General features: G+C 44.2%; 1 protein-coding gene across 1 annotated transcript; it reads left to right on the top strand.

Moving 5' to 3' along the window:
* Positions 1-8,425: 8,425 nt before the first annotated feature.
* LOC138789966 (platelet glycoprotein IX-like) lies at positions 8,426-14,555 on the top strand. Its single transcript, XM_069968843.1, has 2 exons — positions 8,426-8,521; positions 13,853-14,555. The coding sequence occupies exon 2, from the start codon at positions 13,854-13,856 to the stop codon at positions 14,487-14,489; it is 636 nt and encodes a 211-aa protein (XP_069824944.1). The 5' UTR covers positions 8,426-8,521; position 13,853; the 3' UTR covers positions 14,490-14,555.
* Positions 14,556-15,372: the final 817 nt, after the last annotated feature.

The raw sequence follows: 15,372 nt of genomic DNA, 5'->3' as shown, positions 1-15,372 counted from the left end.
TGGGGGAGCGCACAGGGGGGCTATATATTATTGGGGAGTGCACAGGGTAGCTATATACTTCTGGGGAAGCACACAGGGGGGCTATATACTATTGGGGGAGCACAGGAGGGCTATATACTACTGGGGGAGTGCACAGAGGGGCTATATATTATTGGGGAGTGCACAGGGGGGGCTATATATTATTGGGGAGTGCACAGGGGGGCTATATATTATTATGGAGTGCACATGGGGGCTATGTACTTCTGGGGGAGCGCACAGGGGGGCTATATATTATTAGGGAGTGCAAAGGGGGGCTATATACTACTGGGGAGTGCGCACAGGGGGGGCTATATATTACTGGGGGAGCGCACAGGAGGGCTATATACTACTGGGGAGAGTGCACAGGGGGCTATATACTACTGGGGGAGCGCACAGGAGGGCTGTATATAACTGGGGGAGCACACGGGGGTCTATATACCTAAGGGACACCTTAAAATTATGGCGGCACAGATGAGTGTAACTACTATATAGGGGCACAGAGGGGTGCAACTACTTTATAGGGGTACAGGGGACCTAACTACTGTATGTGTTGGAGCCTAAAATGTTTCTGTGGCAGATTCTGGAGAGATGATTCACAGCCAGGAGAAGACTTCAAGGTGGCCCAGGCTGGATGGAGAGAAAAAGAAAAGGTGACAGACTCTGATCGGAGAAGATGCCACCTGTCATGTAACTGCATAGGCTTGTAGTTATAAGGTAACTACTGTATTTATCGAGGCTCTTAATACAGTGTGGGGGCACTTTCAGGGCATTATACTGTGTGTGGAGCTCCGATTCTGATAACGTGTGAGGGGGGGGCATCGTCGAGAGGGGGGGCACTCTTGAGGGCCGTGCACTGGGCCCACCAATGTATTTAAACGGCCCTGCATGCATGGATGTAAGATGCTTTGGTCACAAACACATCCTGATTATAATAAATTGCATTACAAAACGGCACCATTGCATAGAAACTTCAGAGGGTTTGGGGGGGGGATAGAAACTGGTTTCAGTACATGAACTTAGGGTCCTATTTCACGGGCCAAGGAAGGCCCAATCAACGATGTAAACAAGCGCCGATCTGCTAGTTCGCCCTATGATCGTTGAGCGAGGACTGCAGGGACATCGCATTACATTACCTGTCAGGTCTTCTTCTCCGCTCTGTCTTCCACCCCGGGTCCTGCACGCTCTAGCTTCAGAATGGCCTGTCAGCTGACAGGCCACTCAGCCAATCACAGGCCACGGCGGTCCCTTGGCCTTGTCCAGGTAGTGGTATACTGCCTGGAAAAGTGTGTAGAAGAAGAAGAAGAAGAAGAAGAGGTGTAGAGAAGAACACTCATACTCACGTTTAGATAGTGTGTTATCTGACCTCCTTCTGTCCTAACCAGTTCACCGAGTGCCAGGATGGGTAATACGAGCCCTAGGCCTTTACAATTGGACATAGCGGACTTCCCAAGACTTTCCAGAAGAGCTGTGCAGACAGTAGGATATGTCAGCTTTCACGCTATTTGCCCTACGGGGGTCAGTACCTAACTGGTGGTTACTACCCTTGACTTGTGAAGAGATCCCAGGTGTTGACAAGGTTTTCCTCAGAGGACGGCTACCCCTCCCAAGGGTTTACTGCACTGCATGTTAATAATAGTTACTAGCATAGAAAAAAAATGCACTTGCTTGAGTGTCTCAGTCCCTCCCCACCTCTACTGACAAAAATTCCCCCATTAACCTCCCTTTTATAGGGGTAAACTAAGCTGTGAGGTGATTGGTGGACTGTGGACAGAGGAGAGAGAAGTGAAGTAGGTGGAAAAAGTGAAGGAAAACACCTGCACCTGTAATTGGACAGAGCAGAACATGTGACAAACAATTAACCTATTACTCCTTCAGCTGTGCTTCACGTATAACATACATCTGGAAAGAAAGTGACACATAGTGAGAAAAATACATAACAACATCTCCTTTATCCCCTTTGTGTGATACCTGACTGAGATACTTTGCTCAGGTATAACAAAACTTAATGGAACCACCTGTACTGGGACACTGCAAATAGAGACATCAGTTAACCCTTATATACTTTAGACCAGTGCTTCTCAAACTGTGAGGTGGGCCTCACCAGTAAGGAGCCCCCTAGTTGCTGGTGAGGTGCAGCTTGGGAGGTAGTTCTCACAAAGTGGCCACAAGCAGCACTGTCCTTTCCCTTACTGCAAAAATCTCTGCTTTAGGAACATTATAGACTCATTTTGTACTTATTTAATGTTACACAGAGATTGGGAGACAAATGGAGGGTAGACTGAGTAATAGTTTTTATATTTGCATGGACTTCTATCATAGATGGTAAGGGCCTCTACATCCTCTTGGTCAGTCTGGTGAGGCCTAGGTATCATTTTGTCTGTTGGATGAGGCTCCAGCAGAAAAAGTTTGAGAAGAATTGCTGTAGACCAGCGGTGGGGAACCTCCGGCCCGCAGGCCGCATCCGGCCCCTGAGACCTCCTGATGCGGCCCGCGGCTTCCCTGTCATGTGCGCACCGCTCTGGTGGAGCAGCAGGAGCCGGCATTCACAGCATCTTCCTGTGTCTGTGACACGGGAGGATGCTGTGAGTGCTGTCCCCTTCCCCACCAGAGCGGAACATGTCATCCTTGTCCCATTTCCAGGGACCAGGGACATTACTAGGGGGGGGGGGGGAGTTGACTAGGCTACCAGGGATATCACTGGGGGGTGTTAACTAGGCTATCAAGGAAATGGCTGGGGGGTTAACTAGGCTACCAGGGACATGACTGGGGGGTGGTGGTGGTGGGGTTAACTAGGCTACCAGGGACATCACTGGGGGGTTAACTAGGCTACCAGGGACATCACTGGGGGGGTTAACTAGGCTACCAGGGACATCACTGGGGGGGTTAACTAGGCTACCAGGGACATCACTGGGGGGTAAACTAAACTACAAGGGCCATCACTGGGGGTTAAACTGCAATAGCAGGGGCACTAGGGGAACAATACTTTGCCTTGCCCCGGGTGCTGCAAACCCACGCTACTAACTGCCGCGCACAGTATGCGGCCCTCGAATGATTTTATTAATGCCCGACCGGCCCTCGACATGGAAAAGGTTCCCAACCCCTGCTTTAGACCATCAGCTGTACAATAGAACAGTGACATCTGGTGACAGGAGTAACAACCTATATTTGTTAGAAAAGACAGAGGACTCTGTTCTGAGACACTGCACCTTTGCTTATACCGAATCCTGGAGTATATTTCGGGAGGTGGCGTCAGCTCCTCTACGACATGACTCTGCAAGGTGAGTGGCACATGTGAGCGCCCTTGCTGTTTATGTTTTCTTTTTTCTGAACCAATGACAGAAGTCCCTAGTCCAGCTCCTTTCTAACCTAGAAACGGATGGACCTAAACCAGTCCAAGTCTCTGAACAGTTTCCATGTCTGCTAGCTCAGCTCCTGCTAGTCAAGCCATTCAGTCAGCTAATAAACTGTACATTCTGTATTCTATACACTGGGAGAGACAAACCAATATGGAGATAGTCTAAGGCAAGTCCCAGCTCCTAAAGTTGCCTCTTATTCTAGGTATGACAGCAGTTATAGTGCCCCAGCAGCTAGATATCCATCCATATCCAGATGTCCACGTATAAATATCTGTATTCTCTATCCTCCATGATGCTGCGATTCATTATCGAAATTCTATATTGTGCCATTATCCATTTGCATATATCAGTCTTGCTCCGAGATATTTAGTGCAGGTGTCAGATTTGCTGAATGCTAAGGTATGATGTAATAAATCACTCGATCAATAAACCATTAAACCTGAACCTGCGGGACATTTCTTACCACACACATCTTGCTACTGAACTATGGAGGTAAGAAAAGAACTGTTATTAGTTGAGAAAATGTTCCAAAATGTATGTGGAGGCATGATGCCGCTATAGATATAAAACGGGAAATCTTAATTGAATGACAATACAGAGCAGCTGTGCTGGCGCCAATAGATAGGATAAGAATAAGGATGTATGGAATAATCTAAGGATAACCCTATTTCAAGGAAAAAGTTTGCTGGGTGGGTTAGTAACCAGTCCGCCTCTCATTTTGGATGAAATTGCAGTATGAGGAAACATTCTTCTTGATGAGTGCCATTTGCTTGGGTTGGGCACTTAAAGGGGTTATCCAGTGCTACAAAAACATGGCCACTTTCTTTCAGAGACAACACGACTCTTGTCTCCAGTTCAGGTGCGGTTTGCAATTAAGCTTCATTCACTTCAATGGAACTGAGCAGCAAAACCCCGCCCAAGCTGGAGACAAGAGTGGTGCTGTCTCTGGAAGAAAGTGGCCATGTTTTTGTAGCGCTGGATAATCCCTTTAATAGTGCAAGGTTTCCTGCAAATGCTTCAAGTGTGCCATCTAGTGTCTGATACTAGTTTACTTGTGCAAGATTCCTCTACAATCTTATACCTTCACTGTAGTCTTCATGCCTTTAAGGCAATGATGGAGCTATATACCTAGGGGAAAGGGAGGACATAGTGGTCTGTGTCACTAAAACTGATTTTACCTCTCTATTAATATCTATCACGTTTTGACAGGGTAACTGGTAAATGTTACATAGTTAGAGCCCCAACAACTGAGTACCCGGCTAAAATCTAGAATGCAGAAGTCCAATCCCTGTATCTCCTCCTCTAGGTCTCCTCCTGTATCTCCTCCTATTAGTTCATATGGATCCTGTAATAATAATAATAATAATAATAATGATAATGATAATAATAATAATAATAATAATAATAATAATAATAATGTTTATTTATTTGTATAGCGCCAACAGATTCTGCAGCACTTATGGTATGCAGAAATGCAATGTTTTATGTAAAATGTACATGGGTCTGATTATTGGAAGGTGTTAGTAAAGTTGTTATGGAATGGAACAAGTTGATTTTCAGAGTCTGTGCAGCAGTGGCTTACTTATTGTAGAAGCAAAGCACCCAGTGTAAGCAGTCATAGTAGCTACCAACAGCCACCACTAGGGGGAGCACCTTGTATACAGATATATACAGATGAAAATAAGTCAATTAGAAGTTGTATAAATCTGCTGTGAGCTCCCTTCTTTTAGTATTAGCTGCATGGGGCTAAAATTATTCTGTATATGATATATGGTGTGAAGTCATTACAGTACATCATAAAATGTATGTGAAATGGAATATTTCATCTCAAAAAGTGATGGCAAGTCAATGGGTTATTCCATTACATTTTGATTGGTAGACCCCAGTCTATGGTGAATCTATAGTGAATACAGCACAGGTGTAGCACTGCATTTCCTTGTGGGGTTTTATATGCAAAGCAGTGCTGGTGCACTCCAGAGGGAAATTTGTTTTCTAATCAACTGGTTTCAGAAAGTTGTACAGATTTGTAAATCAAGCTTCTCTACAGGAAGTGGTGTATTATTTCTAGTCTGACACAGTGCTCTCTGCTGCCACTTCTGTATGTGTCAGAAACTGTCCAGAGCAGTATCAAATCAGACAGAGGTGGTATCCTTGACATGGACAGAGGTGGTAGCAGAGAGCACTGTCTCAGACTGCAAAGAATACACCACTTCCTGCAGGACATACAGCAGCTACGCTTAAAGGGGTTATCCAGTGCTACAAAAACATGGCCACTTTTGCACCACTCTTATGTCTAGATTGGGTGTGGTTTGAAACTCAGCTCCATTGAAGTAAATGGAGCTTAATTGCAAACCACATCTGAACTGGAGACAAGAGTGGGGTAAAAGGGGCCATGTTTTGTAGCACTGGATAACCCCTTTAAACAACCTTCCAATGTATCTGAATTAAAGCTGGTCTGCAAAGCACAATGGTCTACAATTCCCAAAAAAGCATATGAACAATTAAAGGGACCGTCCCAAGATCAATGTTTATCCCCTAAGCCATGTTTTATGAATGTATAGCTAAAACACTTGTAGACTGTCATCTGACTAAACATTCACCTGATCCTGTCTGGTGAAGTTCTTGAATGTCCTTGCAAAGTATTGTGGGATTGTGCCGATGCAAAAGAGGAGAAGAAGCTGTCAGCAACAACAGAGCTCTCCAGAGAGAAGGCGGAGATGGTTTATTGCCAACCCTGCCTTCCCAATCACGGTATACATAATCCTTATTGAGAGCTATATATACAGCTTAGCAGAAGCCATAAGACTTCCAGTATCTTGTCTTGGAAATCATGTGATTGCTGGCTAGCTACATGAGCTGCTGGGTCTTAGCTCTGTATTCCCCCTGGAACTGTGTCAGGCCCAGTTATAAGGTATATCGGTACTGATCTGACCTCAAACAACTTAGTCCTTAGCCAATATTTTGAAGGAAGTTTTTTTTTCTGTGGTCATCCATGTGCAGTCTTGTGTAAAGCTGTGCTGTAATGCCGTGTGGGGACTGTAAAATGTAACTGAGTATAGTAAATATGTATAGAGAGTATAGAACTACTTTTTCTTTTCTAGTCTGTACTGGAATTTGAGGAACGGGTATTTGGAGTTGGTTAAAAAAAAAAAATCTTCATATGGGTCAATAGATTTGAGGTCTGTATGGGTCTGTATTTGGGCCCTTACACAATACAGAAATCGCGTGGATAACTTGCCCCCGGACTCCGTTGCTCACCACCCCTCTCGGAGATGCCACCCCTCTCCATTCTTGAGACTCATTTAGGGGAATCACTGGCTGAGTGGGCTGTCACCAGTGATTGGCTGAGTGGGCTGTCACCTCCAAGATGAGTCTTGGAAGTGGAGGTGGGATAGTCTCCAGGGGACACTGCAGACCTGTAGGGGAGTGCGGAGAGGTAAGCATAGCTTCTTTATTGTTTTATATGTACTTGAAACAATATAAATTTTAAATAAATGTAACTTACAAATCTATACAACTTTCTTAAATCAGTTGATTTGATAGAAAAATATTTTCACCAGATTACCCCTTTAACTTCTATTATTTTTTGGGGATATATATCTTTATCTGGGTCAGTACAATTACAACATGAAGATACTTTACATGGCAGGCCTAGAGGCCTGCAGACCTGCAGACTTGGTGTGGATCTTTCCTTACCCACTGATTTTAATAAAGAAATCCGCAACATAGATTGACCAGCTGTAAACTATAAAAACAAAACAAAAAAAAAAAAACACCACAGGTCAATTTCTGCCAAGTAAAAATGTCTGCTGTGTGTAGATAAGATTTCAAAAATCAACAAATGACACTGAAATATAGGCTGCAGCACTGTCTCGGTGTACACTGCTCTGCTGTGTGTATGCGCCATTGTGCTGCCACTGTATTAAAGATTAAAGTAAATGAGTTAGGCTGGGTTCACACTACGTTTTTGCAAATCGTTTTTTTTTCCATCTGTTTTTACCCAAAAAAAGGGATGAAAACAGATGGAAAAAACGGATGCATCTGTGTGCATCCATTTTATCCGTTTTTCCATTGACTTCCATTATAGAAAAAAAAAACAGATCAAAACACATCAGTTTTTTTAACGTACACAAAAGTAAGGTCAGCTATGTTTTTTGTGTACGTTTTAAAAAAAAAACCTGATACGTTTTGATCAAATCAAATAACTGATTTTTTGCAAAAACGGATGAGAGAAACGGATTGCTAAAACATAGTGTGAACCCAGCCTTATCCAGGCTTAGAAAACATAGACCTCCAGGAACAGTGCTACTCTTGTCCCTTGGGTGTGGGTTTTGCAGCTCACTTCTCTTGAAGTGAATGGAGCTGAATTGTAGTACTGTTTTTGCAAGAAAGTAGCATTTTTTTTTTGCTCCTGGATAACTCTGATCACATTTGCATTAGAGCCTCTGTTGCCAGTTCTGCGAGATTTGATGGGAAAAACAGCACAGGATGCATCACTATTTATGTCCTCCAAAAGACAGATACCAAAACAGGAACCTGGAGATCCTTCATTCAGTAGGGTCTGTTGGGCGTCAATAGATCCCGCAGGGGGACATGATGCAGATGTGACTGAAGCCATGTCAAACTTGCTAAATGAAAGTATTTGCTAGAGAAAATTAACTTGGCCAGTCCTACAAGTCAGATGGGAATACCCCTTTAAATATATTGTACATGATGTCAGTGTATATTCATGTAGAGAAGTCAGCCGGTAGTGAGTAAAGATAATGCTATGGCATTTTCCACCACATCATTAAAGTTATAGTCTTTGCATTGAAATAATTTTATGAGAAGTAAATGTATTTGAATGTATCGTTCTGCCTGTGTGTTCAGCTCCGGAGCGGTATCTTGCTGACTTCTTATCAGTTCTGAACACTAGTTTGCTGTTGGGTTTTCAGAAGCCCTGACCACTGCCGCTTATCTCTCCCTGACAACAGGACATGTCACGTCAGCTGTCACACACGTGAGGGATACAGAGCTGTCACTGTGCACTAATGCCGGATTCCTTCCCCATCCACTGGTCGGAGAATTGGAGAACCACAATTACCAGCCTCTGCGGATGGGAACGACGTGTAGACATGGGCTTATGTGGATTCAGACAGTAACTAGAGGTAATGTAAAGCATGTACTAGCCATCACTGGTGTGTCATTGAAAATGAATATATCTGAGTATGTGTGGGTTTGGGACATATTATCCCCCCCCCCCCCAGTCATATGGCTTTGTAATATTAGTTGGAAAACTCAAGGGAAAACCTTCCCGCTCTAACAGTCCTTGACATAATTAATCCGCTAGTAAGCATCGGTCTATGGATATAGGAGTTAAAGAAATGTTAATGTCCACCTGGGATGTAATTTCAGTAGTATAGAGAGGCTTTGGAGCCGCAGGAAGGTCACTATGCCCCATGGGTAGACTACTACTATGAAAGGTGCATGATATTTAGTTTGGAAAAAGATGGCCTAGGGGCTACATGATCTCAATCTCATGATACACCTAGGTCTATAACCATGACAAGGGGGCATCATATACGTCTAGAGGAAAAAAATCATCACGTATAGGCATTCTTTACAGTGAGCAGTGAGACTATGGGACTCTCTTCCACGTGATGTTGTGATCGCTGGTTCAGTGAACAAGTTTAAGAGGGGCCTGAATGCTTCTCTTTAAAAATATAATATTACGAGTAATGGGTTCTAGGTTTCTGGATCCAGTGATTTATTCTTATCATATTATATTTGGAGTTAGTAAAGGTTTTCCCGCCGTAGTATGGGACAATAGGCTTCTACTTCATAAGGTTTTTTTTGCTTTCCTCTGGATATATACAGTAGGCTTATAGGTTGAACTTAGGTCGACTTTTGCATTTTAACGTTATCAACTATGAAGCTATATTTGGGGACCTGTGTCTGACTAGGGTTTATTGGGCCCACCAGAGGAAATGATCTCAAGGGCCCCCAGTATCTAAACAGATCATGTCACTACAACATGTGGTTGCATTTTATTCTCATTTTATAGCAAACGTACTGTATGGGCAATATGATTTTTTTAAATGAATCATCCTATAAAAAAATAGATAAGTGATTGGCATTAAAATTAGGCCTAGCATGGGCAGGTGATGGACACTCAGCTGAGTGCAGTCTGGGGAGTGTTGTCTGGTGTCATCGCTGCTGAGCGAGGTCCTGGGGGGTGCCACCAGCCCCCCTAGCTGTCAGCACCCCATGCGGTCACCCGACCTGCCCGTCATTAGAAACTGCCCTGTATACGATACCTTCATATCCATATACAATACATGTACATAGTTTCCTCCCTTGTTGTCTCTTTGGAGACTTAATTTTCAGAATACAGTAGAGTCTCATCCACATGCTGTGGAACTTTTCTGTGCATAAATTGACCTGTGAAGGGTGTTCTTTTTATTATGCCTCTGCAGAATAGCGAAGTCACACACATCATAGGGGATATCTATGTCATCATGGGGTGGGGTGGGGCGGCTGACTGCTGGGGCCCCCTGTGATCTCAAAAATGGTGACTCAAGTTTCACATTAGAGTGGACTAATGCTATGTGCATCCCATCGCTTCATTCTTATGGGGGACTCGGATCCCTGTTCTTGAGATCGTAGATCGTTATCTGCGATCACATTGTTGCCCCCTATTCTGTGCATAGGGGACTTTGTTGGATAGGAAAATCCCATTAGCACAAGAGTTACAGCTGGTAACTGGTTATGTTCACACACAGTAAAATTAATGCCAGGTTGTTTATCTGGCCATTACAGCCCTGAACATCAGTTTTTGGACACATTTTTTGACACATTTGTTGTGTTGATAATGTCCAAAAAATAGTTTGCAAAGTGCATAATATCCTTTACTGTAGCATAAAAGGCTGGGACAAAAACATTTAAAAACATTTTTCAAGATGGTGGGAAAAAAGGTTCAAAAAGCAGCAGGAAAAAAACTGGCTGAAATTTCCTTTTTTTTGGCATGAAAAATTTCTTTTTCTGGAGCTGAACATAAGACACAAAAACTGAGAGGGAGATTTATCAAGGTGTAAAGTAGAACTGGCTTAGTTGCCCCTAGCAACCAATCAGATTCCACCTTTCATTCCTCACAGACTCTTTAAAAAATAAAAGGTGGAATCTGATTGGTTGCTAGGGGCCACTAAGACAATTCTACTTTACACCAGTTTGATAAATCTCCCCCTGAGTGTCCACATAACCCCAGAAGGAAAGAGCTGAGCAAGAAGGGGGATATGTTTTGGTCACATGGTGCTGTGATGCACTCTCCACTGCTATGACATGGGAAGACTTATAACCACTGACTGCCATGTGACTGATGATGAAGATGGTGATTTTATATCACCAGAACAACTCTGTCTACAATATGTAAAGGCAATTTTACATTGCCTATAGCAAGTGAGCACCATTTTATTGTTTGTCTGCTGATTGCTCGCCCTTTAACATGGGCCAAATGTTGGAAATGGGTGTTCCTAGGAGGGCCTTAAGTTATCCACAATCCCCTTTAGGTTCCCTTGGCACTGTAGGATAGTGATTGGCAGGCTCCACAGCAGATTATAGCTGATAAAAAAGAGACCACCCCTAAAGCAGACAACCCCTTTAAGAACTATTCATACTAAGGTTGAATTCTCACTTGTGGCATACCATTTACTTTAACTATTGTATATTTTTACCAATAAGAAAAATGAAAGGAAAAAAAATTGCACTAAGAAAACCGACCTCTAATCTAAATATATAATGTTATATTTGCCTTATTAAATTTTCAGTTTTTAATTTCACGCCCCATAAATTTAACTTCCAACTTTACCTCTTACAATTTAACAGGCTTTGCAAAATAGCCACGTGCAAGCAAAAATGTGACAATTAATATGCACTGTCAATGGATTTCCTAGATAGATTGGGTAAGAGAACTACAATGAGAAGGAGAGGCAATTAATATACAGCTAAACACGTGTAAGTCAGGGAAGGTTAAATGCGGCAGAATGGAAGTAACTCCTCAACTTTATATGACTGTTTAATTACGGAGTCATTCCCAACCCTCACAACTAGCAACCCGTCATTACACTCTCAGCAATCTACTGTCTATTGGGAAGGATATTTCAAAAGTAAATAACACAATATCCTGTTCCCTTTAAGCAAGGTCTTCTAAATCGTCTCTTATATATACTGACAATATATCTAGATTATTAGATAAGGTTGTCACAGTGATTGTGTAGAAGCTCTTAAAGGGCTTGCTTTTATATGAATAGAGGAGACCAGCACGGGGACGCTGGTGCAGTGGTCCTTTTTTTTTAACTCTAGGATTAACGGGGCCCCATAGCAACAATGTTTAAGGGGCCCCCCTCCACTACGCACAACACAAAGCACTGCGTGTGTGTATATATATATATATATATATATATATATATACATGCTTTACTGCTGGTGCACTGATAACCCCTAACCTCTGCATGGAGCTCTGCATGTTTTCCTTTCCTACTTGATTGCCAGCTGGAGAACAGAGGTCGAAGGTTATCAGTGCAGTGAAGCAGAGATCTCTGTCTTCTCTTTGTTAACCCTTTTGCAGTACATAAGAGGTTAAGCAGAAGGACACTCGCTCTTACCTTCTCCCCCAGGCCCCCCTCCTGCACAGGCCCCATAGCAACTGCCTACCCTGCCTCTATGGTAGCTACACCACTGACTGGGGGTTGGTTCAAAAGCCCCCAGTGTGACAATCTCTCTTCCCCTCTGTGACAAAGCTCCTTGATTCTAATGGAGCCGTGTCACAGAGGGTAGGGGGTTTAGTCACATCCAGCCCCCAGTGCTTCATACCGGGCCGGTGCTTAGGAATAAACTGGCACTGTGCATGGGAACTGGGCGGCAGTTCAAAAATAGGGTCTGCGGCACCGACATTCCCACGTCCGCACCGGTCTACTTATGGGGGGGGGGGGGGGAGAGAGAACTGTCCTCTAGGGTACACCTTGTCCACGCCAGGGATCCTTCTCCTTTATTCTTAGGACAGTTACCAAAGCAAGGAACTGATTTTCAGTAAGACAATAAGCTGGAAAGCTAAAGAATCTTACTGAACCTCCGTACTGGACTTTATTTTTGTTTCGCTGCACCTTCTGTACACTAACACTTGGGCTACCTCTTTTTCAAGTGCAATGCCCGAGTGTCCGGGGGTGGGTCATACCACTCCTGGCCACTGTGACAAGTGTCCAAGTGAACCCAAGCCCACCTGCTGTATACTACCACAACCACACAGCCCCCTGGCCATGGCAGGGGTACAAGTGACAGCTGCCTAGAACTTTAAAGCGGCAAAAAGACTCACAAATGGCCCAGGCTCTTTCCCTCTCTCTTGTGTATAGCATTAGCTAAGCTCCGTCCCTACTTCCCATGTTCTGTCTTGGGCTCTCTACTTTAAAGGGGTAGTGCGGCAGTAAAGAATTATTCACAGACTAACACACATTACAAAGTTATTCAACTTTGTAATGTATGTTATGTCTGTGAATGGCCCCCTTCCCCGTGTCCCACCACCCCCACCCGTGTACCCGGAAGTGTGGTGCGCTATTCTCACCTGTCACGTCCTGACACCAGTCTCCGATCTTCAGCGAGTGACGTCTTCTTTGGGCGGACGGCGAACAGCTCCGACTGTCCCGAATGCCGGCCGCCCTCTGCAGCGTCATCGATGCTCAGCCGCGATTGGCTGAGCATAACTGTGCTTAGCCAATCATGGCTGAGCAGCTGATGACGCGGCCGCGTCATCAGCCGCTCAGCCGCGATTGGCTGAGCATAACTGTGCTCAGCCAATCGCAGCTTAGCACAGTTGTGACGCGGCGGAGGGGGGACGGGCTGCAGCGACTCGGCCGTCCGTCCGAAGATGACGTTTGGCACAAGATGGTGAACGGCCCTCGACACGGATCAGGTAATGTATAATGCACCAACACTTCCAGGTACACGGGTGGGGGTGGTGGGACACGGGGAAGGGGGCGATTCACAGACATAACATACTGTACATTACAAAGTTGTATAACTTTGTAATGTGTGTTATTCTGTGAATAATTTCTGAGCGCCGCACTACCCCTTTAACAGCAGTTTGCAGGTAAGTGAAGACACCTAGTAAATAAGACTTTAGAGCTTTTATTCTGTATTAAAAGGAATTATCAAGCATAAAATAAATACAAAACATAGCTGCTTTCTTCCAAAAAGAGGACCACAAATTGTGTGTAGCATTACAACTTGGCTCCATTCACTGTAATGTAACTGAGCTGCAGTACCACACCCAAACTGAGGACAAGAGTGGCACTGTTTCTAGACAAAAGCAGCTATGTTTTTTTCAACTTCTGGGGAATCGCTTTAAGGAGTTATCTTTGGTAAGTGAATTCATTTAAAACATATTAGAATTCACATAAATGAGGCGAAGCTTAACAGATTCTATTTTCTTATTTTAATCATCTTTTTAGGATGGTGATTGGTCCAAACCTAATACTTCTAGGGACCTGGTTCCTGACAGTCGTCAATGGAAATAATTGCCCTGTACAATGTAAATGTATCCAAATGAGTAATAATGCATTACGGGTGGACTGCAGCTCCCAGAACCTGAAGTCCTTTCCATCCTTACCCAAGGAAACAGAAGAGTTATATCTACAGGATAACCTATTAAGTGTCGTCCCTGCTGGAGCCCTCGATAACTTGATAAACCTGAAGAAGTTGAATTTATCTTCCAACCCATTGCATTGTGACTGCAAGATCTGGTACTTAATTATGTGGCTTTCTGATGGAAACGTGGACGGAGTCAGCGGGATAAAATGTGTCTATCCCGCTCCGCTGTATGGGAAACCAGTCAGCCAGTTAACGGCAAATGAAATCACTTCTTGCTCGAGGCACACAAGGCACTGTTCAGACTTTCTATTTAATGATGCTTTTCTTTACGCTCTCCTTTTGCTCTTGTTCTTTCTAATGATCTTATGCTTGAAAACTTTCAAAATGATAAAGTTTGAAATCAAAGTAAATGATAATGACATTGAGTTAAGGACACATCAGACTCCTAAAGTTGGTTTTCTTAAGAGAAGATCGCTTTTATATTTAAAGGTCCGATAACTCCTTGAAGATCTGTGATACAACTGTTTATTTGCTCATTTTAATTACAGATAAAGTGACAAATACGCTTGGTAGTACCGTCTGTTGCTGGAAACATCCGGGACTAAATAAATCAACGCCCACGCAGAGCCGGGCACAACCATGTCAAAGATAACCCTAGAGTTTTCTTCATGAATACTTAAATTGCCTTACATATGTTTGTAACCTAGTACTCTAGTGGGATTGTTCTGTATCAGTGGCGTAGCTACCGCGGTCACAGCCGCTACCGAGGGGGGGCCCCGAGGCCCCCCCTTGCCACTGCACTGCCCCCTCCCACTCCCTCTTGTGTCCACAAGCAATGTTTTGCTTGCGATCACAAGAGGCAGGCTGGGACGGGCCCCGGCTGACTTGCTGCTCCCCGGCTCTGTCCGGTCCTGTCCCCGGCAGCACACACACCAGGGAGCTGTGTGTGCGCTGGGGAACTACTTTCAGGGCCGGGAGCACTGCGTCGTCACCGATAAACCAGGTCCCGGGAAGCTCCGCCCCCTGTCGCGGAAAGCCCCGCCAGCGCGCGTGACTAGAGGACTACAGAAACCATATAGGTGAGTATAGATTTTTTTGTTTTAAAGGTCATGATGAGGGGTGTAGTGGTATGATGATGAAACAAGTGGATGATGAGGGGTGTAATGATATGATGATGAAGGATCAAGAGGATGATGGGGGGTGTAGTGGTATGATGATGGAACAAGAGGATTATGGAGATGTAGTGGTATGATGAAGGAGGAACAAGAGGATGATGAGGGGTGTAGTGGTATGATGATGGAGGAACAAGGGGATGATGAGGGGTGTAGTGGTATGATGATGGAGGAACAAGAGTATGATGGGGATGTAGTGGTATGATGAT

This window comes from Dendropsophus ebraccatus, chromosome 4 (genome assembly GCF_027789765.1).
Source record: "Dendropsophus ebraccatus isolate aDenEbr1 chromosome 4, aDenEbr1.pat, whole genome shotgun sequence".
NCBI classification, from domain to species: Eukaryota; Metazoa; Chordata; class Amphibia; order Anura; family Hylidae; genus Dendropsophus; species Dendropsophus ebraccatus.
This window is presented reverse-complemented; position numbering and strand designations above follow the sequence as displayed.

Coding starts and splice junctions, on each gene's coding strand:
- LOC138789966 (XM_069968843.1), top strand. CDS start 13,854: ATGGTGATTGGTCCAAACCTAATACTTCTAGGGACCTGGTTCCTGACA.